General features: G+C 50.0%; 1 protein-coding gene and 1 non-coding gene across 8 annotated transcripts in view; one reads left to right on the top strand and one right to left on the bottom strand.

Moving 5' to 3' along the window:
• The first annotated feature begins 647 nt into the window (after nucleotides 1-647).
• Nucleotides 648-719, top strand: TRNAR-ACG (transfer RNA arginine (anticodon ACG)). The gene has a single exon. It is a non-coding gene; the product is annotated as a tRNA-Arg (tRNA).
• Nucleotides 720-8,932: 8,213 nt separating this feature from the next.
• The window catches only part of ARHGAP23 (Rho GTPase activating protein 23), an 81,320-nt gene continuing 62,252 nt past the window's right edge, over nucleotides 8,933-28,000 (bottom strand). For all 7 annotated transcript variants that reach the window (XM_024980830.2, XM_024980828.2, XM_024980832.2 and 4 more), the window contains 7 exons: nucleotides 25,712-25,785; nucleotides 25,353-25,442; nucleotides 24,574-24,699; nucleotides 18,602-18,643; nucleotides 17,944-18,040; nucleotides 15,922-15,953; nucleotides 8,933-11,403 (listed from right to left, as the gene is read on the bottom strand). In XM_024980830.2, coding sequence (XP_024836598.1) covers nucleotides 10,375-11,403; nucleotides 15,922-15,953; nucleotides 17,944-18,040; nucleotides 18,602-18,643; nucleotides 24,574-24,699; nucleotides 25,353-25,442; nucleotides 25,712-25,785 — 1,490 coding nt within the window. In that variant the 3' untranslated portion in view covers nucleotides 8,933-10,374. The remainder of the gene's footprint in view (nucleotides 11,404-15,921; nucleotides 15,954-17,943; nucleotides 18,041-18,601; nucleotides 18,644-24,573; nucleotides 24,700-25,352; nucleotides 25,443-25,711; nucleotides 25,786-28,000) is intronic.

The raw sequence follows: 28,000 nt of genomic DNA, 5'->3' as shown, positions 1-28,000 counted from the left end.
TCTCCTTCCTAGAGGCTGCTGTCTCATTATTTCTCATCTTCACCCTGGAAGATGCTGGGGCGGGCGAGGGGAGGGGGAATTCCTGGCAGCCAACTGCCTTACGACTTAGCGGGCAGAAGGCTTAGCAGGCAGAGCGCAAAGTGGGAGAGGTGGAATCAGGGCCCGGGTTGGGGGGCTGTTGCTGCCCGCAAGAGCCCTTGAGAGCCAACATCTGGACGCTGGAGAGGAACACCGCTAACTCCTGGGGTGCCAGCCCTCCACCATCAGCGAGGATGCTATGGCATCACTGGCACCGGCAGGCGACAAAGCCAGGCGTGTTAGGCGTCTTCCCGACCATCATGCAGCACAGGCAGCGTTGGAGTCCAGCTCTGCCTGACTCCAAAACCAATGCCTTCCCCCCAGAACCGAGTCCAGTCTGCTTACCTCCAGCTGTTCCCTGGATCGGGCCTCAGCCTCCTGCCCTTTGGGTGAGCTGACCCTTTAATGGTCTCCATCCATCCTGTCAAGAACATCAGCTTTCAAACTGTTTTCTTCAGCTGTATCTCAGTAGGAAATCCATTTTACATCTCAGTGATTTAGACATGTCCACACGTACACAAACATCCACATATTTAGTGAAATAGCACCCGCTGTATACTCTGCTGACCTCCCTGGTGGCTCAGACGGTAAAGCGTCTGTCTACGATGCGGGAGACCCAGGTTCGATCCCTGGGTTGGGAAGATCCCTTGGAGAAGGAAATGGCAATCCACTCCAGTACTATTGCCTGGAAAATCGTAAACATTTGGTCACAGCCCACTCTGGATTTCATGACCCTTGAAAGGGTCAAAACCCACAGTTTGCAAAATACTAGTCTGAAGATTTAGTCTCAGTCACATTGCATTTCTGCTTTGTCCTCCTCAAAGGCCACTGGTTCCTCTTACACCATGGTCGCCTCTGAAATTGGAAGACCCCTGACAGGAGATTTACCCTAGATGCTGGTTGGCTGGGGTCCTGGACCCTGACCCTATAGCCAGCAAGCTGCCTGAACCCTTCCAGGCTACCACATCAGAGTCTAGCCTGCCCTGCCATCAAGTGGGCCAGCCAGCTGACCTGCTTTGGTTTTTCAGGTTTCCCTGGAATTCTGAAGGCTGTGCCACTGTCCCAGTGTGTTCTAATCATCCTTGAGGTTACACTTCTAGGAATTCTCCAGCGTGGCCAAGACCTGGGGTATTATTGGGTCACCTGTACCGTAAAACCATCCCTTCCATCCCATGAGATAATTACAATGGCCTAAGAACCACCCTTTTCCAGGCCTCGCTGGAACCCAGTCACACTTAGGTTGAGGATGTGCTTGCTGTCTTCAGGGAATGCCCCCTCCCTGGGTCACCCACCTGCCATGTAGCCCTTGAGGTCTGACTGAAAGTCAGACCCCACCCCTTTTGTCCTTTTTAAAAGGCAGCAGATCTTGCCTTCTCTCTCCCATCCTATTTCCAGCAAGCTGGGCAAGTAGCCAAAATCCCTTCATCTTCCAGAATCACCCCCATTCACCAACAGTTCAAGATCAAGTCATAAATGGGACCATCAGTGCATAGCAGGAGTTAGGCCAGGCATTTCATTCGTCCTTCAAATACCTCCCAGCTGTCTACTCCTGGCTGGGCACTGCTTACTGATTCACTGGGCCTATGACTCAGCACCTAGGAGGAGACCCAGCCAAAACAGAGGTTTCTGAGCAAAATCATGACAGACAGTGAGCCGTGCCCCAGGAAGGCAAGCAGGCCTGCAAAGGCGGTGGCTGAGTAATGAAGACCACCTCTGAGAGTGTGACCAGAGGCCCTGAGGTCACACTGAGGGCAGGTCTTCAGAATCGACAAGGGGATTGTCTGGGAGCTGGTGGCTGGGTGTCCCCCACAGAAGACCCTGAGGTAGGAAGTCATCTGTGGGTTCTAGAAAATGAATGAAACCCAAGTAGATTGAGAATTGGCAAGGGGGCACAGCGTCACAGGAGGTCTTGGTCTTGGACAAATGTAGCAAAGAAGGTGAATTTCTTCTCAGGCCATTGAACCAATAGGAGGGTCAAGTCAGAAGGTGACATGATCTGACACTGTTTTTCAGAGTTTACCTATGGCTGTGGTGTGATGAGGTAGGGTGAGGGCGGGGTGCAGATGACGGCTACCCGAACTCATTCACAGTGAACAATCTGATGGCTGAGGGAGGGGAACTGAGTCTTAGAGACTTTGTAGCTATAGAGTGATGGAGCTAAGACTCAAACCCATGACCCATCTCTCCTGTTAGCCATGCTTTCTTGGTGCTTTTAGTACTCATCATTACACATATTACGGACTTCCCAGGTGGCTCAGTGGGTAAAGAATCCATCTGCAATGGAGGCAATGCAGGAGACGCAGGTTCAATCCCTGGGTCGGGAAGATCCCCTGGAGACAGACATGGCAACCCTGTCTAGTATATATGCCTGGAGAATCCTATGGGCAGAGGAGCCTGGCTGGCCACAGTCCGTGGTTGCAAAGAGTTGGACACGATTAAAGAAGCTGAGCACACAAACACACGGATTAAGTGTTCATTTAATCCTTACCATATGGGCTATCGGTGTCATTACCTCCTGTCTACTGATGGGGAGAGTGACTGAGCAAAGGATTTGACTGACCTCAGGTTGGTCTCAGAGCCAGATTCTAATTGATAGTAGAAAGGGGGCTTCTTTACCAATAGGAACCTGGGAAGTCCACATATTTTCTCCCTCAGCATCTGCACATCTCTGAGTCCCCTGGGAATGTTCTTCCTCTTTGATCTCTGAGTGGCTTAGTTGTTAAGTCACTCAGTCATATCCGACTCTTTGCGACCCCGTGGACTGTAGCCCACCAGGCTCCTCCGTCCGTGGGATTCTCCAGGCAAGAATACTGGAGTGGGTTGCAATTTCCTTCTCCAGGGGATCTTCCTGACCCAGGGATCGAACCCAGGTCTCCTGCATTGCAGGCAGACGCTTTAACCTCTGAGCCACCAGGGAAGCCCCTGAGTGGCTTAAGTGACCCTAAACTCACAGGGCAGCAAAGCATCCTTTACTGTGCCAGGGCCTTGGGCCCAAGGCCACTGTACCCATTAGCTGACATAGGCTCCCTCAATATTCTCTAATGCCGACTGGTTGACAGCACTCTTAACGGCATCTGGCAAGAAGCTCCACCCCATATCCCTGGCCACGTGCCAGGAATTTCACTCAAATCCACAGACTCTCTGCTTCAGCTCAGACCCACCACTGTAGTCCTTCCACCTGCCCATGTCAGAGAAAAATCCTTATTCCTTTAATTCAACCCAAACAGATTTGGAGTTTTCCTATGAAGTATATGCCTAGCCTCATGCCAGTAGCACAGTGTCTTGACTGGTGGTAAGTTTTGAAGTTGGGAACTCTCTTTTTCAAGATTGTTTTGATAGTTCTACGTCCCTCTCATTTCCATAGGAATTTTAGGATCAGTTTGTCAATTTCTGCCCAAAAAGACCAAAAAAATGGGGATTTTAATAGGCAGTGTGTTAAATCTGCCAACTTAACAACATAAGATCTAAAACATGGAATATCCATTTATTAAGATCTTTTAAAATTTCTTTCAATGATATTTTCATTTCCTTGGTATAAGTTTTGCACTTTTATTAAATCTATTCCTACGTATTTTATTATTTTTGATGCTATTATAAATAGAATTGTTTCCTTAATTTCATTTTTAGATGGTTCATCACTTATAAAGTGGGGTGAGTGATAAAGACTTCTTTATTGAGGTACAATTGACATACAACATTGTGTCAGTTTCAGGCATACAACGTAATGATGCAATATTTGTGTATACTGTAAAACGATCCCCACAGTAAGTCTAGTTAACATCTCTCACCATCCATAGTTAGAGAAAATTTTATTCTTGTGATGAGAATTCTTAAGATTTTCTCTCTTAGTAAAGATTTACTCTTTTGCTTTCAACTATGCAGTACAACAGTATAATTAACTATAGTTGCCACACTGTACATTACATCCCCGGGACTGACTTAAAATATAACTGAAAGCTCGTACCTTTCGACTCCCTTCTCCCATCTCACCCCATTCCAACCCCCGCTTCTGTCAACCACCATTTGTTCTCTGAGATTTTTTTTTATTCCACATGTAAAGAGTGCATATGGTATTTGTCGTTTCTATCTGACTTGTCTCATGTAGCACAATGTCCTCAAGATCTATCCATGTTGTCGTAAATGGCAAGATTTCTTTCTTTCTATGGCTGAATAATATTTCATTTTATGTATATACAATGATTTATCTATTTATGGTATTTGGGCTATTTCCACCTTTTGGTTATGATGAACAATACTGCTATAAACATTCAGGCACAAGTTTCTGTTGGGACATATGTTTTCATTCCTATTGAGTATAAAGCTGGATGTGGAATTGCTGGATCATATGGTAATTTTATGTTTAATTTTTTGAGGAACCACCAAACTAGTTTTCATAGTAGCTGTATGTTTTGCACTGCCTCCAGCAATGTTCCAGGGTTCCGATTTCTCCATATCTTCAGCAACACTTGTTATTTTCTATTTTCTTGATTTAATCTTCCTGGTGAGTGTGAAATGGTATCTCATTGTGGTTGTGATTTGCATTTTTTAAATGACAAAATAGAAAAAAAGAGAAAATTAAACATTATAAAACTAGAAGTTAGTTATTGGAAAAGATTGACAAAACTGATAAATACCTAGTTAGACTGACCAAGAAAAAGAACTAAATATTTGTCAGTTTTGTTCCTGGTGGGCCAGTGGGCGGTGAATTCTGAGGTTTGGGGGAGAAAGGCTGAGCGGCCTGTGTTTTATCAAGAGGCCATCCTGCAGAGGCCGCTCTTCTGGGCCCCGGGGTCGGGGGGAGTCTGCGTGGTGGAGAAAAGCATGGGCCCTAGAGTTCTTGAGAATCTTGGAACCTAAAGAGAAAGGGGGGTACAGATCCCTCTAACAGTGACCAGGAGAAGGCAGTGGCACCCCACTCCAGTACTCTTGCCTGGAAAATCCCATGGACGGAGGAGCCTGGTAGGCTGCAGTCCATGGGGTTGCGGAGAGTCGGACACGACTGAGCGACTTCACTTTCACTTTCACTCCAAGAACCAGCTTTTAGTTTTATTAGTTTTCTCTTTTTTTTATATTTTCTGCTTCATTTATTTCCATTCTTTATTATTTCCACCCTTTGGCTTGTTTTGGGTTTAGTTTGCTTTTCTTTTTCTAGTTTCTTAAGATGCAAGGTTACGGTGTTGATTTGAAATCTCTCTTTGCCAGTATGACATTTACAGCTATAAAGTTCCCTTACAGAGCTAATTTAGCTGCATCCCATAAGCTTTGACATGCTGTGCTTTTGCTTTCATTTATCTTAAAGTATTTCTAATTTTCCCTGTGATTTCTTCTTTGACTCATTAGATATTTAAGAGTGTGCTTTTATATTGCCACGTTTGTGAACTTCCCCAAACCTTCTGTTGCTAACTTCTAACTTAATTCCCTTGTGTTTGGAGAACAAACTTTGTGTGATTTCAATCCTTTTAAATTCATTAAAATTTAAATTGTAATTTAAATGTTCTGGGCATGTTTTATGGCCTAGCTTTTGGTCTATCCTGAAGAATGTTCCATGCACACTTGAGGAAAATGTATATTCTGTTGTTGTTGGGTGGAAGCTTCTTTGGAGATTGTTAGATCTAGTTGGTTCATAGTATTGTTCACATTTTCTACTTCCTTATTGATCTTCTGTCCAGTTGTTCTAGTCATTATTGAAAGCGACAATGTCCAACTATTGTTTTGATTTTTGTTTGCTTGTTGGTCACGCCACACAACTTGAGGGGCCAAGGACTGAACCTGTGCCCTTGGCAGTGAAAGCATGGAGCTCTAACCACTGGAATTTTCTCCAACTATTGCTTCGAATTGTCTACTTTCCTTTCAATTCTGTTAGTTTCTGCTTCAGGTCCTGTTGTTAGAAGCATATATTGTTGTTGTTCAGTCACTCAGTCATGTCCCAGTCTTTGCGACCCCATGGACTGCAGCATCCCAGGCTTCCCTGTCCTTCACCATCTCCCAGAGCTTGCTCAAACTTATGTCCATTGAGTCGGTGATGCCATCCAACCATCTCATCCTCTGTTGTCCCCTTCTCCTCCCACCTTCAATCTTTTCCAGCATCAGGGTCTTTTCTAATGAGTCAACTCTTTGCCTCAGGTGGCCAAAGTACTGGAGCTTCAGCTTCAGTATCAGTCCTTCCAGTGAATATTCAGGATTGATTTCCTTTAGGACTGACTGGTTTCATCTCCTTGCAGTCCAAGGGACTCTCAAGAGTCTTCTCCAATGCCACAGTTCAAAAACATTGATTCTTCGGCGTTCAGCTTTCTTCATAGTCCAACTCTCACATCCATACATGCTACTGGAAAAACCATAGATGGACTATACGGACCTTTGTTGGCAAAGTAATGTCTCTGCTTTTTAATACGCTGTCTATGTCATAGCTTTTCTTCCAAGTAGTATGCATCTCATAATTTCATGGCTGCAGTCGCCATCTGCAGTGATTTGGGAACCCAAGAAAATAAAGTCTGTCACTGCTCCCATTGTTATCATATCTATTTGTCATGAAGTGATGGGACCAGATGCCATGATCTTCATTTTTTGAAGATCATTTTTTGAAGCATATATATTTATAATCATTTTATCTTCTTGGTAGACTGACCCTTTTATTCTTATAAAACATCCTTCTTGTCTCTAGCAATGATTTTTTATCTTTAAAGCCTATTTTATCTCATACCTGTATAACCACTCTGGCTCTCCTTCATAACTCTTTTCATCATTTCGTATCTTTTTCCATTCTTTCACTTTCAACTATTTTGTGTCTTTGAATCTAAAGTAGTGGTTTTGTGAACAGCATGTAGTTGGAGTATGTTTTTTAATCAATTCTGCCAATCTCTGTCTTTTGATTAGGGTGTTTACTCCACTTACGTTCAATGTAATTACTGATAAGGTAGGATTTATGCCATTTTACTGTTTTTCATGTCTTATGTTTTTGTTGTTTTTCCAGTCCTTGACTCCTTCTCTTTTTTGTGTGAAACATATTTTCTAGTGTACCTTTTTAATTCGCTGTTTTTTCATTTATAATATTTTGAGAGAGTTATTTTCTTAGTGGTTGCCCTGGGGGTTACAATTAGCATCTTAAGTTAAAACAGTTTAGATTAATACTAACTTAATTTTCATAACATGCAAAAGCTTTGCTTCATTATAACTCCATTCCCTCCTGACTCCTTTATGTTCTTATTATCATAAAAATTTGATCTTTATACATTATAAGCCTGTCAAAACAGTTTTGTAATTATCATCTTATGCAACTACCTTTAAACAATAGAGAGTTAAGGACAAACAATAGAAGAATTACAAATAAAGATGTTTATGGGAATTCCCTGGCAGTCCAGTGGTTAGGACTCCCTGCGGAGTCCTCCAATGGAAATTGTACAGGGCATAAATTCGATCCCTAGTTGGGGAACTAAAATTCCACAAGCCATGTGACATGGCCAAAAAATAAATAAATTAATTAAAATATTTATACTGCCTTTTATAATGCCTACATGTTCCCCTTAATGGTGTCCTTTATGTTTTCATATAGATTCAAGTTACCATCTAGTGTATTTCATTTCAGCTCACCGGACTCCATTATTTCTCATAGGGCAGACCTGCTAATGAGAAATTGCCTGCTTTTCTTTACTGGAGATGTCTTCATTTCTCTCTGGTTTTGAAGGAAAGCACAGGGTTTTGATCTGTCGTTGTTTAGTTGCTAAGTCGTGTCCGACTCTTTTGTGACCCCATGGACTATAGCCCGCCAGGCTCCTCTGCTCGTGGGATTTTCCAGGCAAGAATGCTGGAGTGGGTTGCCATTTCCTTCTGCAGGGGATCCTTCTGGCCCAGCGACCAAAGCTGTCTCCTGCATTGGCAGGCGGATTCTTTACCACGGAGCCACCAGAGAAACCCGGTTTTTGATCTATTCTCCCGCAAAGCCTACTATAGCATGAAGGAAGCCCAGTGGGCAGCAACCCTGACCTTATGGCTTTCTGGGCTTAGATTTATCCTGCCTTTACCGCTTATTAGCTGTGTGACCCTGGACAAGTATGTCATCTCTCTGTGTCTAAAGTTTCCTCACATATACAAATGGAGACAACAGTGTTGTGACCATAGCTCCAAAGAGTTTTGGAGGATTAATTAAGGACATATAAAGCCCTTGGGGGCTGGTGTGGGCCCACAATAACACTAGCTCTTAGCCCATGTGCCAATCAAAAACAACCTCTGGGACAGAGGTGGAAGAAGGAAGCAGATTTCAGTGAGCCACTAAGCTCTTCCCAGTTCCAAGGCTCCTCCCTAGGTTCTCTTTGATGACTGGCATCTGTTTTTCCTACAGATGGCTACTAGCATCATCAGAGGCAGCCTGAAGCTGGCAGGAGCAACTATAGAGACATGACATGGAAGAAAGCCCATCCCAAGTTGTAAGCTTACATATGTGAATAAGACAAAGGGCGATGACAGCTGGCCAGCAGGGAGGACCCTGGGCTTTTCCAAAGCCTCCTCTCTGCTGGCCAGCACCTGTGGACCATTCTGAAGGTCCAGACAGCCCTGAGAAGGAAGGTGCCTGTGCCCTTCCTGGTTTCTGCAGGAAAAGAGAGCAGGTGCGTGAAAATCTTCTGCAGTGATGAGGGTCAGCACCCTTCCGTCTTATCTTCTGTGCCCAAGTCATTGCTCAAGCCAGTCTTCCAGGACACCTCCAAGCTACCAGGAAGCAGAGGTTTGTCTCCACTAAGTCACCACCTGGCCCGGCCCCACTGCCCCCGCTCCGTGGGCCAGGTACCTCACTTTCAACCCCTCCCAGCCCCACTCTGTCCCTCTCCTCCCTCCCAAACAACTGAGACAGCTGACTCGTGCCTCAAGGAAGGCCATTTATTTCCAAGATATAGACTATACTGTTCAGACAGGACTTTTCAGAAGCAGGAAATCTTAGTTGTTGCCTAGAGAGGTGTGTCAAGGACACAGTGAAAGGAGACATGCGGACGTCGGGCGGAGGCTTATTCAACACTGTTACAACACTTTTTTAAATGAGCAAAACATCTTTAAAAATCCTTATAAATTCTTTATAATATGTTACACATTTAGAGACAATATTTACAATAAAGGATGAGGGAGGGAGGATCAAGAAATCTACTTTACAGCAAATCTTTGCATAAAACAAGAGGACCGATAGATGTGGCAGTGGGTTCACAACCCCCTGGGCTTCCCTGGGATGAGTGAGGACGTGGGTGGAGAGGCCTGTGATCTGAGATCTATTTACAGCTGTTGGGGGAAGAGAGCGCTGGGTCCTGCCCTTCCTGAAGGAGCAGCCCAGCGCAGATCCCATCCATCTATCTGTGTGTGTGTGAGTGAGTGAATGAGAGTGTGAGAGACAGACAGACACCAAGGATGTTTTCTACCCTCCCTCTTAAAGGGAAGAAGGTGGGGCCCGTGTGCCTGAGCTGTGGAAGGAGCAGGCACAGCTGGAAGAACAAAAAGCGGCAAGAGGTCTAGCAGGGGGACTCTGGACCCTCCCCATGGTCTGGGGCACAGGCAGCTCCCCACGGTCGTAATGTAAAGATTGGGAAAAGGTTGGTGTGGGGAGTAACCCTGGTGTCAGTCCTGCCTCTGTGGAAGGGCCCCACCCGCCTTCTCTGGCTCTGACAAGCAGCAGGGGAGCAGGATCCCGTGTGCAGGGAAGACAGGGAGCCCTGATGGGGGCGGGGGAGGAAAGGGGCAGGAGTGGCAGGAGTTGCTACTGGAAACACTTGGACAATGAGAACACACACTCGCACACACCACCCCGCCCCCACGGACACTATCGCCCCACCTCATCTCCCCCAATATACATACACACGCACCCCGCCTTAGCTGGCAGCTAGGGGCTAATGCGGGCGGGGAGGACAGAGGAAAGGCGTGAGGAGCCCGCATCACCCAGTGTCTTCTCCTTAGTCTGAGCCTTAGGGGCTCCCTATCCACACCCCATGGGCCGATAAGGGTCCCTAAGTGCAGACACAAGGGCCCAGAAGGGCACACTTATCCAGGGGACAGAGACCCTCACAGCCCTGCACGGAGTCCCAGTGGCCTAACCCTTCTCGGTCTCCTCAGCCTCGGAGCCCCTGCCTTCCACTCACACTCCGTGTCCAGCCCCGGCTTCTCCTCTGGCCACTCCCGACCAATTCCAGCGCACAAACCAGAGACACGGCCTCAGCGCCCCCCACTTGCACCCGGATGCTCCCATGGGCGACTAGAGAAGGGGTGCAGGCAAAGACGACTCCTGGGAAACCGGGGCGGGGAGGGGGGTGACGGGCGCGGGCGGTGTCACAGACACTGATGGAGGCGGGAGGCGGCCGAGCGGCGCGGGGGCTGGCTCTGCGGGGCTCCCGGGTCCCCGGGCGCGGGCGGCAGAGAGGCGGCGGTCGACGGGGCCCGCGCCTTGGTGGACTCCAGGCTGCTGAGGCCCGAGTCCTTGTTGTCGCTGTGCGCCCGCGGGCCCGCGGACACCGGAGGACCCCCGCCTCCCAGCTCCTTCCACTCGTTGAAGTTGAGGTCGGTCAGGGGGCTCTGCACAACCACTGTGTGGCGGCGCCAGCTGCTCCGGCGCCGCCGCGTCTCGGGGGACAGCGGCCGCCGCAGCCGCACGGCCAGCATGTCGTCGGCGGTGCCGCGGAGGCGCAGCCGCAGCGCCTCGAGGCGCGAGGGCCGCGAGCCCAGCGCCGCCGCCGCCGCCGCCACGGCCGCCGGGGGGCGCAGCGACTCCTGGCTGCTAGAGGAGGCGGAGCCCGGCAGCCCGGCGGCCGCGCCCGCGCCCTCGCCGTCCGCGCGGCTCCGGGCCAGGCGGCGCCGCGCCAGGGTGTCGCCGGGCATCAGGTGGTGCGAGCTGAACGAGGGCCGGCGCGCCGGGCGCCCCCCGGACCCTGCGCCGCCCTCCGTGTCCGTCTCCACGTGGCTCAGCTCGCTGCGCTCGTCGTCCGCCTCGTCCCCCGCGCCCGCCCGCCGGCCCCCGTTGCCCGAGCACACGCTGCGGTCCATGGTAGACAGGGTGGAGTAGCCCGAGACGATCGAGCGCGTGTCCGCGGCCGGCCGCTCCTCCGGCGCCGCCGGGGGGCTGAGGCGTCCGGGGGCCTCGGGGGCGGCGGCTCCCGGCCGCTGCCCCTCCGGCCGATCCTGGGCCCGCGGCGCCGGCGCCCCCGCCTCAGGCTTGTGCGCTTCCTGCTCCGAGTCGTCGTCTGTGCTGCTGCCCAGTCCCCGCGCCTCCCGCCGCTTCTTCCGCTTGCGGTTGACCGCCGAGATGAAGGAGATCGCCAGCATCTCCCGGGTGTACGGCTCCTTCTTGGGGGCCCATGAGCCCTGTGCGGGAGACAGGTCAATGTGCCGGGGGCGGCCTCCAAGCTCCAGACCCTACATCCCCCCCACACCACAGCACCTAATCTTGACAGGGCCAAGCCAAGCCCAGCCCAGCACCCGCACCGTCTGCTGTTCCCCGCCCCGCCCCCCAACCCCAGACGGAGGTCCCAACCAGATCCGCTCTAGAGCCTACCACCCCCGCCCCCTCAATTCTGAAGCCTCCTTGGCGCCTCCTCTGGTCTTAATCCAGACTCGGCTTTTTCCTGCGAGCTGGGGGCTGGTTTCTCACCTCGCCCCAACTTTCATTCCATTCTCCACATCCAGTGTGGCATAAACCCTTTTAAACTCAAGCTCTACTAATAACAGACTCTAAACAGCGAAATGACACTTGACAGTTTGAACCCATTTCACGTATACTATCCTGGGTTATGATACCAGAGCCTGCACCTTTCTCTGACCATAACTCTTCCTTCCCTTCCTCTCCACTCAGTCTCACCAGGAAACCTGCCTTTCCACCTACTCAGTAGGAACAGCCTCTCTGTGGCAACCCACCCAAGTTCATGTCCCTTCCCACCACACCCTAAGCATTTCTGTGGTCCCACCAGCACCCCGCTGGTGGCTCAGATGGTAAAGAATCTGCCTGCGATGCAGGAGACCCAGGTTGGATCCCTGGGTCAGGAAGATCCCCTGGAAAAGGGAATGGCACCCACTCCAGTATTCTTGCCTGGAGAATTCCACAAACAGAGGGCTACAGTCCATGGAGTCACAAAAAGTCAGAAAGGACTGAGTGACTAACATTTTCACTTTTTTTCCCCACCAGCTCTCCACCTCCACAATCCCCAACTCCAGATCAATCCAACCACCAGTTCTGCTGCCAAAAGTGGCTTAAGAATCCTGCACAACCTGATGGTTTGGATTGAAGCCACTTCCAAATTGTGATTTACAGCTGCAACGTGGGCAACTTTCTGCCACTGTTCTCACTGCTGAGCCTGTGGGTGGTTTTTGGTCCTGGCCTTCCATGATCCCCTAGCAGAGCCCAAGCTGCCCATCACTGCCTCCTCCACCTGGTTTTTAATCCTGCCTTTCTGGCCTCTCCTCTGTCTCCTGGGAGGCTCGTTTTCCTCTTCCTACCCCTTAAGAAGCCATGCTCTCAGGGCTCTGTTCTCAGCCCCTTTTTTCTTCTCTCTCCCTGGGAATATCCTGCCCCCGAGGTCTCCCTCTCCAACACCAAATTCTTTATTTCTCGAGCTCCATCCAGAACTCCTCTTCTAACTGCAAATCTGCCTCTACCAAGGGGTCTGCCAACACCTGAAACTCACCTACCTGGAGCCACATTACATTCCCTACCCCTGCCCTTGACTGCCAACATTCATGTCCTTACCTCAGGTGACTCTGACTCCTCCCTCTCCCCTCCTCCCTCTAGATTCTCCAGAAATGACTCCCAAAGTGGTTCATCCCATTATCCTGTGTTCAGACCCTCACTCTGCCTTTTCTAGACCTTTCTGCCCTCTCCAAAGAGGATTCCCTGCCTCCACCCTTGCCTCATCCTAGCCCCTCCTCCTCAAGAGCAGTCAGTCCTTCTAAGGCAAGGCAAGAATCTGACTGCCTCCGGCCTCTGCAGGACGAGACCCCCATGAGGATAAAGCACAGACACAGGGCCCTCACAACCTGCCTGAGGCCCCTCTGCCCTGACCCCAACTGAACACAGCCGTCACTCAGGCGGTTCAGACCCTTCCCTTGATAGGTCTTGCACTTTAACACTGGCAGCCCTTAGTTGTGCCCCGCTCCCCACCCTATTTATGGGATGAACTCTTAAGTCCACCTACTAGGCGCAGTGCAAACACAGCATCCTCTGTACAGCAGCCTCCCACCCAGCTCTCCCTTTGGCTGAGCTGGGAAATCCCTTCTCTACCTGTTACATAGACCTTTGAAAATACACATACAGCAGCTCTTTCTCACATCAGAATAGCTTTGTTTCCACATCATCTGTATCAAACCCTGAGTCCTTTGAGAGCAAGGTCGCGTGGCTCATGTTTGCATCCATGACTCCTAGTACAGTGCCTGTCACATAAGAGGCACTCGAGAAATGTTAAGTGATTAAACAAATAGGTGAACGAACGTAGGAAGCTCAGTAGACGCAGATGCTGGGACTGGTCCCCTGCTGGGCTGGAATGAATGACCTGCCCTGCCACCCGTCTCACAGGCCACCTTCTGTTGCAGCCACAGTATAACAGGCACACCTCAGAGATACTGCAGACTCAGTTCCAGACTGCAGCAATAAGGCAAATACCTCAATAAAGCAAGTCACATGAATTTTTTGGTTTCACAAAGCATATGAAAGTTATGTTCACACAGCAGTCTATTAAGTGTGCACTAGCACCATGTCTAAAAAAGTGTACGTAGCTTAATTTAAAAATATTTCATTGCTGAAAAACACTAAACAATACCTGTGCCTTCAGGGAGTCATAATCTTTTTGGAAAAGTAACATCAAAGATCACTGATCACAGAACACCGTAACGAATATAATTACCATGAAAAAGTTTGAAACAGCACAAGAATTATCCAAGTGTGAACAGAGACACAAAGTGAGCAAATACTGTTGGAAAAATGGTGTCAACAGACTTGCTCAACATAGTGTTGCCACAAACGTTCAATTTGTTTAAAAAAAAAAATAAGTGTAGTAGCCGTAAAGCACAAAGGAAAGTGTAAGAAAATGAGGTCAGCCTGCAGGGGACGGAGACACAGCGCTGCCTCCCATGACTGCCGCCCTCTCTCATATCAGTTAGCTCTGAGAAAACCGGAGTCTGTCAGGGATTCAGGATTCACAGGCCTGCGGCTCCTGGGCCGCGGCTGCCCACACTGTGTGACTCTAGAAGGCACCGCCTAAAGCTGTGTGAGCTGCAGCGCTGCTACAACCAGCGTGAGGCGCGTGGGGGCCTCTTCCCTGGCCTTCCTTCCTGGCCTGTGCTCTCTGGGAGACGTGAGAGACCGCTGGGCTCATCTGATCAAATTACACTCTCATCCTGGCGAGTTACAGAAGCAATGAGGTCAGAACGGCCACTTCTAGGGAATACAGAGGTCAGGAGGTTCACATATAGGTTGAGGGGTCAGTCCAAAAGAGGCTACAGGAAACCAGGGGTCTGGCATGAGCAAGGGGTGGAGGTGACAAGGAACTAAATTCAGGTCACTATAATTAATTTGCTCCCTGCCATAGAAGTCTTGTGATGGACTGAGCTCCCTGTCGCCAGAGGTGTGTAAGCAGAGGCTCTATGGAGAGGTTACAGTGGACTTCTGCACTAGACTAGAGCAGCCTTCCTTCCTTCTGGGCTTTCATCTGACATATAATGAACTAATGAATATTTATTATAAATAATGAATATATAATATATGTATATATATGTTGATATATAATGAATATAATGATTAGATAACATAATGTGCTTGGTGTCAGGCACACTGATTTTTCTGGGACTCAGCCAGTGCTTAGAGATCCAGAAAGAAATAAGCCCAGTTTGACCAGACAACATTTAGCTGATTTCACCGACTACTATGGACAGAACTGTTCCCCACCCCCAAATTCATATGTTGAAGCCTTAAGCCCCCAGTGTTATGGTACTTGGGGCATTGGGGAGGTAATTTTATATGCGGTCATGAGGGTGGGGCCCTTATGGCTGCATTAGTGCCCTTATAAGCAGAGAAACCAGAGAGCTTGCTCTTCGTCTCACATGCACACCTGTTCACTTTCTCTTTGCCATATGAGTACATGGTGAGAAAGCAGCCATCTACGAGCCAGTTCTCACCAGAAACTGACCGTGCTAACACCTTGATCTTGGACTTCTAGTCTCCAGAACTGTGAGAAAATAAATTTGTTTACACACCCCTGGCCTTCAAGCTCTAACCTAACAGTTGAGCAGGGCTCATCTGGGGCAGGCATCCTTGCCCTACTGGGCAGGCTCTGGAACAGGCAACTAGCTGCCTATGAGACCTGGTTCAGAGAACCAGCTTAGGCTTCGTTGTTTTCAATGTCATTGATTTCTGTTCTTATCTTTATTATTTTCCTTCATTTGCTTTGGGCTCTGCAAAGACCTTAAAAACAATCATTATATCACTCATAGTTGTTGTTAACCCCATTTACGAGGGTAGGTATTATCCTCATAAATAGTATGAGGAAGCTGAGGATCTTAAAGAAGTTAAACAACTTGCCTAATGTCCCAAAGCTACCAAGTGGTGGAGCCAGGACATGGGCCCACAACTGTCTGTGCTCCTAACCAGTAGGCAACACTGCCTCGGGCCACCAAACTCCCAAGCCAGAGCCTCTACTTCATCAATTATCTCCCCAAGCACTGCCAAGGTGAGCGAACTCAGCTTACCCTGGACACTCAGGTGTTTCCCACCTTCCTTCCCAGTGACTAGCAATCTTCTTCAAGATTCTAATCACAACTCTCCCAATTGTTGTGACCAAAAAGCAAGTGGGCTGGCTTGTACAGGGATATAACTTTCAGAATTGCTGTGGCACTTACCTTAGACTTGGCTGAACTACAGGTGGTGGAACCTGTTGGTAAGAAACAAAGGAAAAATGAAAGTTGGATTGGGCAAGAGAAGGCTGATTCTTGTGAACACAATTCCCTCTCCTCAACAGCTTCAGAAACCAGGGAGTTCAGAACCCTGAGCTCTCCCCAGGTCCTGGGAGCGCGGTGGACTTCTGATGTCATTTCCTGGGGGATAAGGATGGAGTGGAGAAGGATGTCAATCACCACTTCCTTTTGAAGCAGGAAGTGACATCAGGCCCCTGGACCTGCATTTGCCCAGGGTTAAGGGCAAGGCGGACTTTTCTTTGGCCTCTCCCCTCCCCTCCTGTCCCTGTTACTCTGAAGCACTAGAGAGAAAACGCCAAACATCAGATGCAGTTCACAGAAACCACCACAATACACAGCAAATCACAGATGCTCTGGAAAAATGGAGACCACACAGTGCACAGAGAGGGGCGCTCTATACCTACCCTCACCCCCGACTTCAGGGACATGAGAGGGCAGAGGGACCATGTGAATGATGGGGCACAGGGCAGACAGGAAATGGGCAGGGCAGGAGGTAGGGAGGGCTGGTGATTACAGCCTGGAAAGCGTCTACCTCCAGACCAGAGGTCAGGCTGTCCTCAGGGGCAAAGGCCCTGTTTACTATCAGAGTTATGAAGGAATGTGGGTTCCAGTCCCTTATTAACACTGGGGTGGGGAAGGACCCAGAAATAAGTCTTGCAGTGCTGTCCCCAGGACTGGGGAAGGAGCAGGCCCACCCAAGGATCTCTGGGGGTCTGAAGGGGGGCAGGTGCGGTTAATCCACACTCTCCAGCAAGCAAGTTAGATGCCTCCTCCCCAGCCCTCCCCTGCACACAGTGAGAGCAGATGGGCTGACCACACAGCGACACACACGGGCAGGAGAGTGGCAGCAGGTGATTAGAAGAGACGGGGGGCTCCTCTCGGCCATCCCCACCCCCACGTCCTCTGGCCCCCTCCCCAGCCTGCCTCTTGCAACTAGGGGTGCTGTGGTATGCCTCTGTCAGAGACGCAAGGGGGGAGGTCACCCACAGAGTGGGGAGTTAGTGGCTAGAGCCAGAAGGCTACCCTCTTGTCCCTGGACTCCTCTACTATGACAGCCAGACCCCTGGGAGCAGGACTAGGGGCTGAGTGACCAGGGGCTCTGATTTCGGGAGCAGGAAGAGCCAGCCTTCAGAGGCGGCCGACGCAGGAGCTATAGATGCAGAGAGGCTTCTGGGATGGCATCACTGAAGTCTGGAGATGCTGGGTCCCACTACCAGCCAAGCCTACTCCACCCAGATAATCAGAAGTGGCCAAGCTCAGCACAAAGAGAAAGCCATAGAGTAGGGGGGCCGGGGGGCTGTGGAGGGCAGCCATGTGGTGCCCAGGCTTCCTGGCAAGGGGACCCGACTTGGCTCTAACAAGTGCTTCCTTCCTCCTGAGAAGGGGCTTTCCGATGGGAGACCGGTACGCTGTTAACAAGCGTGGGGAGCTGGACTGTAGGGGAGAGGTCCTCACCGCCCTGGACAGCTCTGCCTGTCCCTTGCCCCATGCCTGCCCAGCCTTCTTATAATCACCCGCCACTGTTAGTGACCGAGGTCGCAATGCCACACTGTACCCTTTAAATCTCCAACAGGTCCGCTGGAGGAAGGAAGGGAGGAGAAGAGAAGAGCAGGATCCAGGGGATGGGGGGAGAGCACAGGGAGAAGAGGGAAGAGGGGAGGAGGGGTGCAAGGAGAAAAGGAAGAAAAATTAAAAAGAGGCACGTGCCCAGGACACAGCCCTCGAGAAACAAAAAGCTCAGGAAAGAAACCGGTGAAAACAAAGGTCCTACCCAACCCAGGGCAGCCGAGGAGGCGGAAGCCCCCGCCACAGCCCAGCCCAGTGGTGGGGCAGGGAGGGGCCCCGTGGGGCAGGAGCAGGGCAGCTGGGCGCCTGGCCAGGCATCTGGGACCCTCAGGAATGCAGATCCCATGGCCTCTTCACCTCTTCCTGGGCCCGTGCTCTCACCTGAGCCTGGCTCTCCAGGTGGCACTGTCCTGCCAATGTTAGGCAGGAGGTACTCGATGTTTGGCACTGACTGAGGCTCCTTGTCATCCACGGGAGTCTGCAAACAGGAGAAGGGTCAGGCCCACGGCCTCAGATGGGTGACTGCAAACCCCTTGGAACGGGAAACCCTGAAGACAGGGCGCAGGTCTCCTCCATCAGACTGGGGCTCACCGGCTCAGGGAGTGTTCCCTCATCAGCCAGGGACTCCAGGGCAGTCCTACATGTCCCTGCCTTCCCCACACCTTGGCTGAACCCTAAAGGCCTCACTGCTCCCTCCACTGAGGGTAGGGTCTGTGTCTCCGCCATTAGACTGGACCTTCCTAAGCCCTCTGTCCTCCTCATAAGATTGGAGGGCAGGGTCTGTCTTTGCTACTGGACTCAGATTCCTTAGGGCATGGCCTCTATCTCCCCCTCAGACTTGGGGTTCATGAAAGTGAGGGCTATATCTCCCATCAGACTGGAGGCTCCTGAGGAGAGGGCCTATGCTTCCTCCAACAGACTGGGATGTCCTAAGGGCAGGAACCTTCTCCTGCTTCAGACTTCCTGCCCACCCCACCCACCTGGGATGAGGACCCACCACCAACCTGACCCCACCCCACGGCCCCTCTGCATCACTCACTCTCTCTCCCTTGTCCTCGCTGTCGCTGAAGAACCAGTCTGACTGCAGAGGAGACAAAAGGAAGTGATGGAATCAGCGTGGGAAGGAGCTGAGGGAAGACAGGGAGACAAGAGCTCCCAAACTGCTCGGTTCAGAGGACCCACTCAGGCACCTGATGGAAAAGTTGGGACCCAGTGTGGAAAGGAAACACAGCCTGGAGTGGGAGAGGGTCTGAGTACAGAGAGATGCCCGGCTCAGGACAGCTTCTCTCTGCCTGTTTTTCACCACGCACAGTCCCTGCGCATCACCACAGCCACTCCCTACTGCAAACCAGAAGAGAGGGGTGCAGCAACGCCATCTAGTGCCAGCGAGTTCCGCTGCAGGGAGAAGGCCAGCCCCCGCGGCTGTAGCTGTGTGTATCCCACCCCAGGCTGGGGTGGGTGCCCCAACCCCAGATAACAGGGTTGGTGCCCCCAACCCCAGATAAGGCAAGTGCCTACAGTGAGGTGTCAGGAGGTTCCCCGAGGGTCAGGCAGGCAAGGGTGTTCTCATACATGCCAAACAGAATAGAAAATAAAAATCGCACTCAAATTTATTTTGATGATAACACCCTAAAAGTTTTCTGAAAACCGAAAACATTGCTTACATGTGAACAGGTATCAGCCTTAACTAGAACTTTCGGCAGCAACAGATACAAGATGACATGAAAGTAATATTTTTTGATGTGTTTCTGAACTAAAATTTAAGAGATTTTTAATCTAGAATTTTATATCTTGCTAAACTCTCATTTAAATTTGAGTGTGAAATAAAGCTATTCTAACATCAGAAAGTTTGCTACGTGAAGATTCTCTTAGCTGAGCTCATGAGCAAGTAAATAAATAAATCCAGGAAAGAATAGGAAGTTCTAAGAAGTAAAGATGGATAATAGTGTAGAAAAGTCAATTGTTATCAAACTAAGCAATGATTGCACACATACATATACAAACAGGCACCAAGTATACCCGTGACAATGTGGACTTCAAATTCATAGGGAGGAACTAGTGACAGGTGAAAATATACTAAGATACTCGACTCTTAGATGTGGTGGAAGGAAGACGTGGACACTGATAAACTTTAGAAATTGATAGTAAAAATTCAACATGACTACAGGCTTTTTGCAATTGTATCATTCAACATAAGTATGGGTTTTATAAAATGTGTGAGTTTTATATCAGGAAAATAAAATCAACCCATACAAAGGTAGGAAAGAAGATGCCATTTAAGATGGCAGAAATAAGTCCTGACAGTACAGAAATTACAAAAAGTAAATGAGCTAAGCTCACTAACTGAAAGTTAAAACACAGGGAGTATTATTTATATTTATGGATATCTTTATACTTAAAATTAGCATGTAGAAGGTGGATTGAAAAGACATGCGTTAGCCTATTTTAGAGTAGTAATTATTGGGGGCTGCAGAGTGGGCTTTGGAATGAAGGGAGGAAACAAGGAGACTTGCAAAGTTGATTATGACCTTGGGTCACGAACTTCAGTTATTATTCATCATAATCAGGCATATGATTAACTCAAATAAGCAGCGCAGAACAGGAACAAGGAAGAGACAGAGGAAAAAAGAGATGACGAGGGGGAAACGCAAGATCTAGAGTCAGTCACTCAGGGCTCCAGTTCACCTGAGGTAAACCACCTCTCTGAGTCTACTTACTTATCTTTAAAATGGGCATGATACATGAGTATCTACTTTGAGAACTGTGCTGCGGATTAAAATAAAATACCGTATGGCCGTTATCGAAAAGACAAGAAATAACAAGTGTTGGCGAGGATGTGGCAAAAACCCTTGTGCGGTGCTGGTGGGAATGTAAAGTGGTGCAGCCACTATGGAAAACAGTATGGAGGCTTCTCAAAAAATTACAAATAGAATTACCATATGACCCAGAAAATTCACTTCTGGGTATTTATCTGAAGGAAATGAAAACATATACGCACCTCCCTGTTTGTTGCAGCCTCATTTACCATAGCCAAGACACGGAAGCAACCTAAGTGTCCATCAATGGATGAATGCATGAAGAAAATGCAGTCTATATGCCCAGCAGAATATTACCCAACAGTAAGAAAGAAGGAAACCTTGCCATTTGAAGCAACACGGATGGACCCTGAGGGCATTATGCTAAGTGAAATTCAAAGTCAGGCAGAGAAAGACAAACACTGTAAGATCTCACTTACATGTGGGATTTGAAAAGAAATAATCCAGGCTCATAGATACAGACAACTGATTGTTGGCTGCAGGGGAAAAGGGATGGGGAGGTGACTGAAATGGGCAAAGGTGGTCAAAAGATATAAACTTCCAATTGTAAAATGAATAAATAAGTCGTGAGGATGTAATCATGGCGACTACAGCTAATAACACTGCATCGTATATTTCAAAGATGCTAAGAGAGTAGATCTTAAAAGGCTTCATCAAAGAAAAAATTTTCTATGTATGGTGTTGGACATTAGCTAGACTTTTGGTGCTGATCATTTCACAATCTATACAAATATTGAACCATCATTTTGTATACTTGAAACTAATATGTCAATACATCTCAATTTTTAAAAAAAGCGAAAAAGAAATACTGTATGTAAAGCATTTAGTACAACAAATAGTGTATAATAAATGTTAGCTATTACTAAAAGGTGCAGTTCCTAGAGACAGACTGTCTAGAAGGAGCCCTAAAAACCCAGCCTCTAACTCAGGTTTAAGAGTACCTGAAAGTGCTCTGAGAACCCGGAAGGCTACAGGAAGCTTCTGGACGTCTACGGGAAGCTTCCGGATGGCCCGTGGTTCTCTGGAAGAATTCACACTAGCTCAGGCCACCCGCTTTTGCACATGCCGTTCCCTCTGCCTGGAATGCTCATTCTCCCTTCTCTGCCTGGCTAACCCTAGTGCCTTTCAGGAACTCCCTGACTCTGGTTGCAGCCCTGCACCCAGGGCTGGGCTGGGTCCTTCCATGTGGCTTCCCTGGATATAGCCCAGAAGTGCTGCCTTCACTGGGCAGCGTGCCTTCAGGGCAGGGTCTGAGCTCCATTCACCTCTGTGCTGCCAGCACCTGCATTTGTATCTGGTATGGAACAATGACAATGGTGGTGATGATGGCAATGGTGATCAATAAGCTAACCCTTGTATAACACTTACTACCTGCCAGGCACCATTCTAAGTGCCTTACAGATAATAACTCATGCAACCCTCAAAATAACACTGCGAGACAAACAGGTGAGGAAACAGAGGCACAAAAAAGGTAACTAACTTGTCCAAGGCCCCACAGCATATAAGGGGCAGAACCAGGGTGCAACCTCAGGCAGACTGGCTCCAGGGCCAGTATCCTGAGCCCCTGCATCAGTACTTCTCAACTGGGGTGACTGTGCCCCTCCAAGGGGGCATTTGGTGACATCTGGAGACACTTTCAATTGTCACAAGTGGAGGGAGCCTCCTGGCATCTGGCCAAGAGATGCCACGAAACATATTATCAGCCACAGGACAGCCCCCAACAAACAATGGTCTGGCCCCAAAGGTCACTAGTGCCGGGTTGAGAAGTTCCAGTGCACGCACAGTAGGAATCACCACGTTTGCTGAGTGAATAAATGAACAAATGCCTCAGCATGGTCTTTGTTTCGGTTTTAGCTAGCTTAGTAATCATGAGTATGAGCTGGCTGGTGACTTGCTGCCGGGTGGCTGAACACTTAGGTTTGGTTATAACTCGGCCATATCTTGCTGTGGGACCCTGAGCAAGTCACCATTCCTCTTCAAGCCTCGGTTTCTACTCTCTGTACAATGCAAGGTCAGGTCTCATAACTTAAGGCCCCTTCCAGCTCTGCTGTCCAAAAATTCCATGGAACACAGAACCCCCGGGCAGGGAGGCAGGGGTGGTCACAGCTGAACCTCCCAGTGGGACGGGAGGTCATGTCACCCACGAATTCCAACCACCCACTCACTGGCCAGGGGCTCAGAGCCAGAGCAACTGCTGCCACAAATTCTGCCCTGCCTGGGCTCGGGACTACACTGGGATTACCCTGGCTCAAGAGTCTCTGTGCTAGACAGACTGGCCAACTTGGGTGGGTTGGCTCAGTGGGCTCAGTGTGAATGAACAGGCAGCTCACTTTCTTGACAATTGACAATCATCCAGGGCTGATTACTTTAATGCCAACGGGGCAGAAAATGGAGAGGTGCATGTTTGGTCATTCCCCAGAAATGATTTCCTCAGTGGGAATGCCCAGACTGGCATAACCTCAACAACAAATCATTCATTCATTCATTCATTCAACCAATACTGAGGGTTCACTCTATGCCAGGCACAGGGTCAGAGCTGGGGTTACACCTATGAAGGAGACCAATGTACTCCACCTCCCACACCCTACCCAGAAAAGATGCTGCCACTGGCTGGGGATGTCCCCCTGAGACCCTAGGGTAGGGGAAGTGGACACACTTTGGGCCTCCCATCTCCCTGAAGGTCCTGACTCTCCAGCTGACCAAGGCTTTGGGCTTCTTTGGACTTCGCTAGGAGTCAGGGGGCCAGTCTCCCTCTCTTCCTCACTACCTTCCCCACCAAGCATACACTCATGGGGGCTCCATGGGTTCCTCGTTTGGGGAGCTGAACTTTTCCAAGGGAGGAAAGCTTCCCCATACCAAGGCCTCATCAGGATCTCTGACACTGCCCAGCAGCCTTGGCCTCCCCAGCAGCTCTGGAGTGGGCCTCCGGGCTGGTGGTCCCAATGTTAGAGTGAGAACAGGCCTCGACATACCCTCCTATGGCTCAGAGCTCTGACACCCAGTGAAGGAAGGAAAGGAGCAGGCAAGGCCAGCCGGCATGACCAAAGTCTACCCACAGCCTGACTCGGCTAACTCTGACCACCTCGCTCACTCAAGAGCCAGCTCTAGGGTGGACCCAGGAGTCGGCCCTCCCATTCAGTGGGGAGTAAAGCAGAGGAGTTGGTCAGACAGACCTGCCTTCAAATCCTGAGGCTGCTACTTAATAGCTGTGTGATCTTGAAGAAATCGCTTTTCCTCTCTGAGCCCCAGTTTCCTCATCTGTAACAGGAGTAACATGACCTGGCTTATTCCCTTCCCTAAAGTGTCTATGAGTTGCCGTTTCCTACTGCAGGGGATCTTCCTAACCGAGGAGTCGAAACCACATCTCCTGCATTGGCAGGTGGATTCTTTACTACTGAGCCACCAGGGAAGCAAACCCTTTTTTTGACCAGTTGCCCATCTTATTTCTCCTGGCAGGAGGGTTTTGATTCCATTCTTTGTGGGTTAAACCACAGGTCCCACCAAGATTTGGAAATGGAAAAATCAATGATTCATAAAAACATCTCTGAGTGCCCCTAGAAGGGGGCAGTGCTGCCCTGGGTTTGGCGCTTAAAAAAAAGAGAAAAAAAAATAAAAAGCCTCCTGCGCCTTCTGCTGGCCATTCTGGGTTCTCATCCTGTGGTGGATAATAAGACTCCTTAGAAACCACAGGCTCTTGTGGGGCCTCCAGGCAGCCTTAAGGAGGAAGGTGACCAGCCCAAGACACGGAGACCACGCAGCCAGATCCTGCCCCAGCCCATCATCCGCCCTGCCCCATCTGCCTCCCATTCCCCAGGGAATCACCATTTTTCCCTTAAAGTCTCAGTGGGCCTGCAGGGAGAGTGCTGTCCCATCTGTCTGCCCAGTTCTGCTTGGACATCTCTCCCGTGGGTCACCTTCTGAAGGCACCCCGCTTCTTTCAACCCTTCTGCCCTCCAACCCAGCAGCAGCTCTCCCTGACCTTTCTCCTCCCTCTGTCCCACACACACATCCTGGAAACTCAGCGGCTCCTGGTTGTCCCGCTGGGGACAGGCATTCAGGATTCATACCTGCCTGGCCTTAAAATGCAGGCTACTGCTTCTGAAGGGCCTCCTGCACCCCCGGAGCATTTTCCACATCTTTCCCTGGGCACACCCACCCCGGCGAGCAGGAGCCAGGGCCCAGGGAGGCCACTTACGTGCTGGATCAGCGTCTCTACAATCTTGTAGCGGTCAGGCATGTGGGTCACCATATCTGCCATGTTGTCCTCAGACGTCCTCACCAGCGTCGGCCCGAAGACCAGGGCCAAGTTCCGGGGCTCCATCTGGGCAGGGGAGGGAAGCGGATCAGTGTTAGTCTCCCTGTGAGCTTTGACCTCCAGGCCCCTGGGCCTCCCTGACTCTGGGCCCCTCTGGCCCCCAGCCCGACCACATCCTGAGCTGGTCCTGGCCTGGGGCCATGTGCCTCCTTGCTGGGCATGGAGGTGCCTGGTAAGTAGAGAATAGGCCCCACTCAACCCCAGGCCCAGCTCTCACGGGCAGTTCCCCACCTGCACACCCGTACTGTCTAGCAATGGGAGAGGCCAGAGTGAAGACCCACTGGACGTCCCAAGGGTGTTTTGGACTGGCAGGAATCCTGTATGTCCCCTCATTCTACCCCCCTGCGGAACTAGAAGATATAGGGGTTTGCTTACGAAAACGCAACGCAAGGGACCCAAGCTCAGTCAGAGGGTAGATTCCACCAGACACAGAGTCTGAGGCTCTCCGCCTCTGAAGACCCTCAGAAATTCAGGAGCCGGCTCAGGAAGAAGTACTGGCCAGTATGTGGGGGCAGCGGGACAGAAGGACCCCCTAGGTCGGAAGGCGGGGCCAGTGAAGCCTGAGGTTACCTGACCTGGAGGAGCTTACTGAATAGAATATGCTGAGGAGACCCCACTAGGCTTCCCTCCCCCACACTTCAAACTGGAGCTGGACCCACCTTGTTTTTCTCTGAGTGGTCGGCAATGGTCTTCAGATGACTCACGAGGAATTTGAGTGTTTCATAGTAGTGTCCTGGGAGATCCCGGATCTGGGTGGGAGAAGGAAGGGGCATGGGACCAGGCTGTGATGGCTTCCACCTCCCCACTGCCCCTCAAAGGGGCTCCGCTGCCATATCTCAGGGGGTCTGGAACCCACTCTCTAACTGTCCCCCGGGGATAGACAGAGGAACTGAGGCCCTGAGGAGAGAAGGGCTTGCCGAGGTCACGGGGGAAGCTGGTGGCACTGGGCTTGGGCTGCTGGGGCCGCAGCGCTCGCCTGTCCAGTCTGCCCTTCGCCCAGCAGCAGCCCCCTCCTTACCAGCTTCCGCAGCGTCTTCAAGCGCTCCCTCGAGTCTTCAATGCGATTGGCCTCGATGAAGTCGTTGTATTTGTCTAGAACAGTGAGGATTCTTTAGAGAGGGGGGCTTCCGGGCTGAGGAGGCCCTGCGGGGAGGTCATGTTTGTGCTGAGGTTGTTCAGTTGGTGGGAGGGGGGCTCCAGGGCCCTAAGTTCATGTGACCAAACCCACCGCAGCTGCCCTCAGGGGTGCGCCTGACCTGGAGAAGCCCAGGCGTGCTCGTTTGGGAAGAAGTGAGACCTCAGCTGCCTGTTGACCCTGGAGAAGGGGTCCCTGCCCCAGGCTCCAGGACAAGGACACCACGAGGTTAGAAGACAGGTTACCTAGAAAGAGGGAGGGCCCTTTCAGCCTCCAAACACTCCTCCCCATCTGTATCAGGGTTCCCCCACCTCCCCTCAGAAGAAGTCCACGGGGAACTTTAAAAAAGGGAACGTGGTAAGTTCATCCTGAAATACACCTGGATGAGAGAATGTGCAAAGACAGCCAAGAATATTCTCCAAGGGAAGAATGATGAGGGAGGACCTGCCAGTGAGAAACTGACACGGACTAAAACCATCGTACAGCTCAGGCAACGTGACGCTGATGGAAAGGGGAAGAAGGGTCAGAACTGAAAGGAGGGAGACAGGCCCTGTGGATCTACAGGAAAAAGTGTGTCCGACTCTTCGCGACCCTCTGGACTGCAGCCCACCAGGCTCCTCTGTCCATGGGATTTTCCTGGCAAGAACACTGGAGTGGGTTGCCATGCCCTTCTCCAGGGGATCTTCAAGTCAGTGGGGAAGGATGGTGGTGTCGATAATGTCCTGCGGACTATTAGCTATCTTGTCGGGAAAATAAATCCATTTCTAGCTCATGTAATACACAAACAAATCTAACTGCATTACAGAGTCAAAAATAATACTTATTCAAGTATTGGGAAAAATAAGAAAATATTTTTATAATCATAAGGTATTCCTAAACACTCATGTTTACGTATGTATCTCAGCACAGAATCCATTAAAGGTTAATCTCCTAGTAATGACAGAAGTGAAAATGAAAACAACAGTGAGATGCCATTTCCCCTCTCTGATCAGCAAAATTTTAAAATATTAATAACATCATCCAGTGTGATGGGGACGTGGGAAAGTATCTTACACCACCAGCGGCAGTGTGAGCTTGGGTCAGCTCCTCGGCATGCAACTTGACTTTAGCTTTCAAAAATGCTTTCCAGGACTCTGACCCAGCGAGTCCATGTCTAAGAATCTACCTCTGGGATCCTGGTCCAGGCATGCAGGGACACAGTCAAGAAAAATCATTATAACGTGTATTGAAATAGCAAAAATGTGAAGGCAATCTAAATATCCATCAGTAGGAGAGTGATTGAGCTTCTCAGGTGGCTCAGTGGTAAAGAATCTGCCTGCCAAGCAGGAGACACGGGTTCGATCCCTGGGTTGGGAAGATCCCCTGGAGAAGGAAATAGCAACCCACTGCAGAATCCTTGGCTGGGAAATCCCAAGGACAGAGGAGCTTGGTGGGCTACAGTCCATGGGGTACCAAACAGTCAGACACGACTCACCAACTAAACAACAACAAGGGGAGTGATTAGACAATTTACTGTCTATTCAGGCTGGGAAACACTATGTGGTTGATTTAAAAGGAAAACAAGGTCGAGCTCTTTGTACTGACATGAATGAATCTCAAAATTAACGAGCCTCCTTCTGCTGAGAACCACGCAAGCAGCGGAGCCACTCGCTCACAGGACTCCTGACAACTGGATGTGTCTGTCTTGTCCCAGCTCATGTCGGTGACAGCAGATTGGGATCCTGAAGCCAGCCATGGCAGGAGTATCTATACTGTAGAAACTGGAAAGTGCTATCATCGCAGCTTTATTCCTTTCAGAGCCAGATGAAACAGCTACCAGCATCACCCAACTGCAAGCCCTATGTAGGCACGTGTGTCTTTGTCACACGTGTGAGAGGAAAAAGGAAAGTGAAAGTCGCTCAGTCGTGTCCAACTCTTTGCGACCCAGGCCAGAAGACTGGAGTGGGTAGCCTTTCCCTTTTCCAGGAGATCTTCCCAACCCAGGGATCGAACCCAGGTCTCCCACATTGCAGGAGGATTCTTTATCAGCTGAGTCACAAGAGAAACCCCGTGTAACAGGGTCTGGAAGCAAACACAGTGCACTGTTAACAAGGAGCTCAGCAAACGGCCAAGAGCTGGGCTCTGGGGACAGATGCCTGGGGTTGAATTCTGGCTCTGACATTTACAACCTCT

This window comes from Bos taurus, chromosome 19 (assembly GCF_002263795.3).
Source record: "Bos taurus isolate L1 Dominette 01449 registration number 42190680 breed Hereford chromosome 19, ARS-UCD2.0, whole genome shotgun sequence".
NCBI lineage: Eukaryota > Metazoa > Chordata > Mammalia > Artiodactyla > Bovidae > Bos > Bos taurus.
This window is presented reverse-complemented; position numbering and strand designations above follow the sequence as displayed.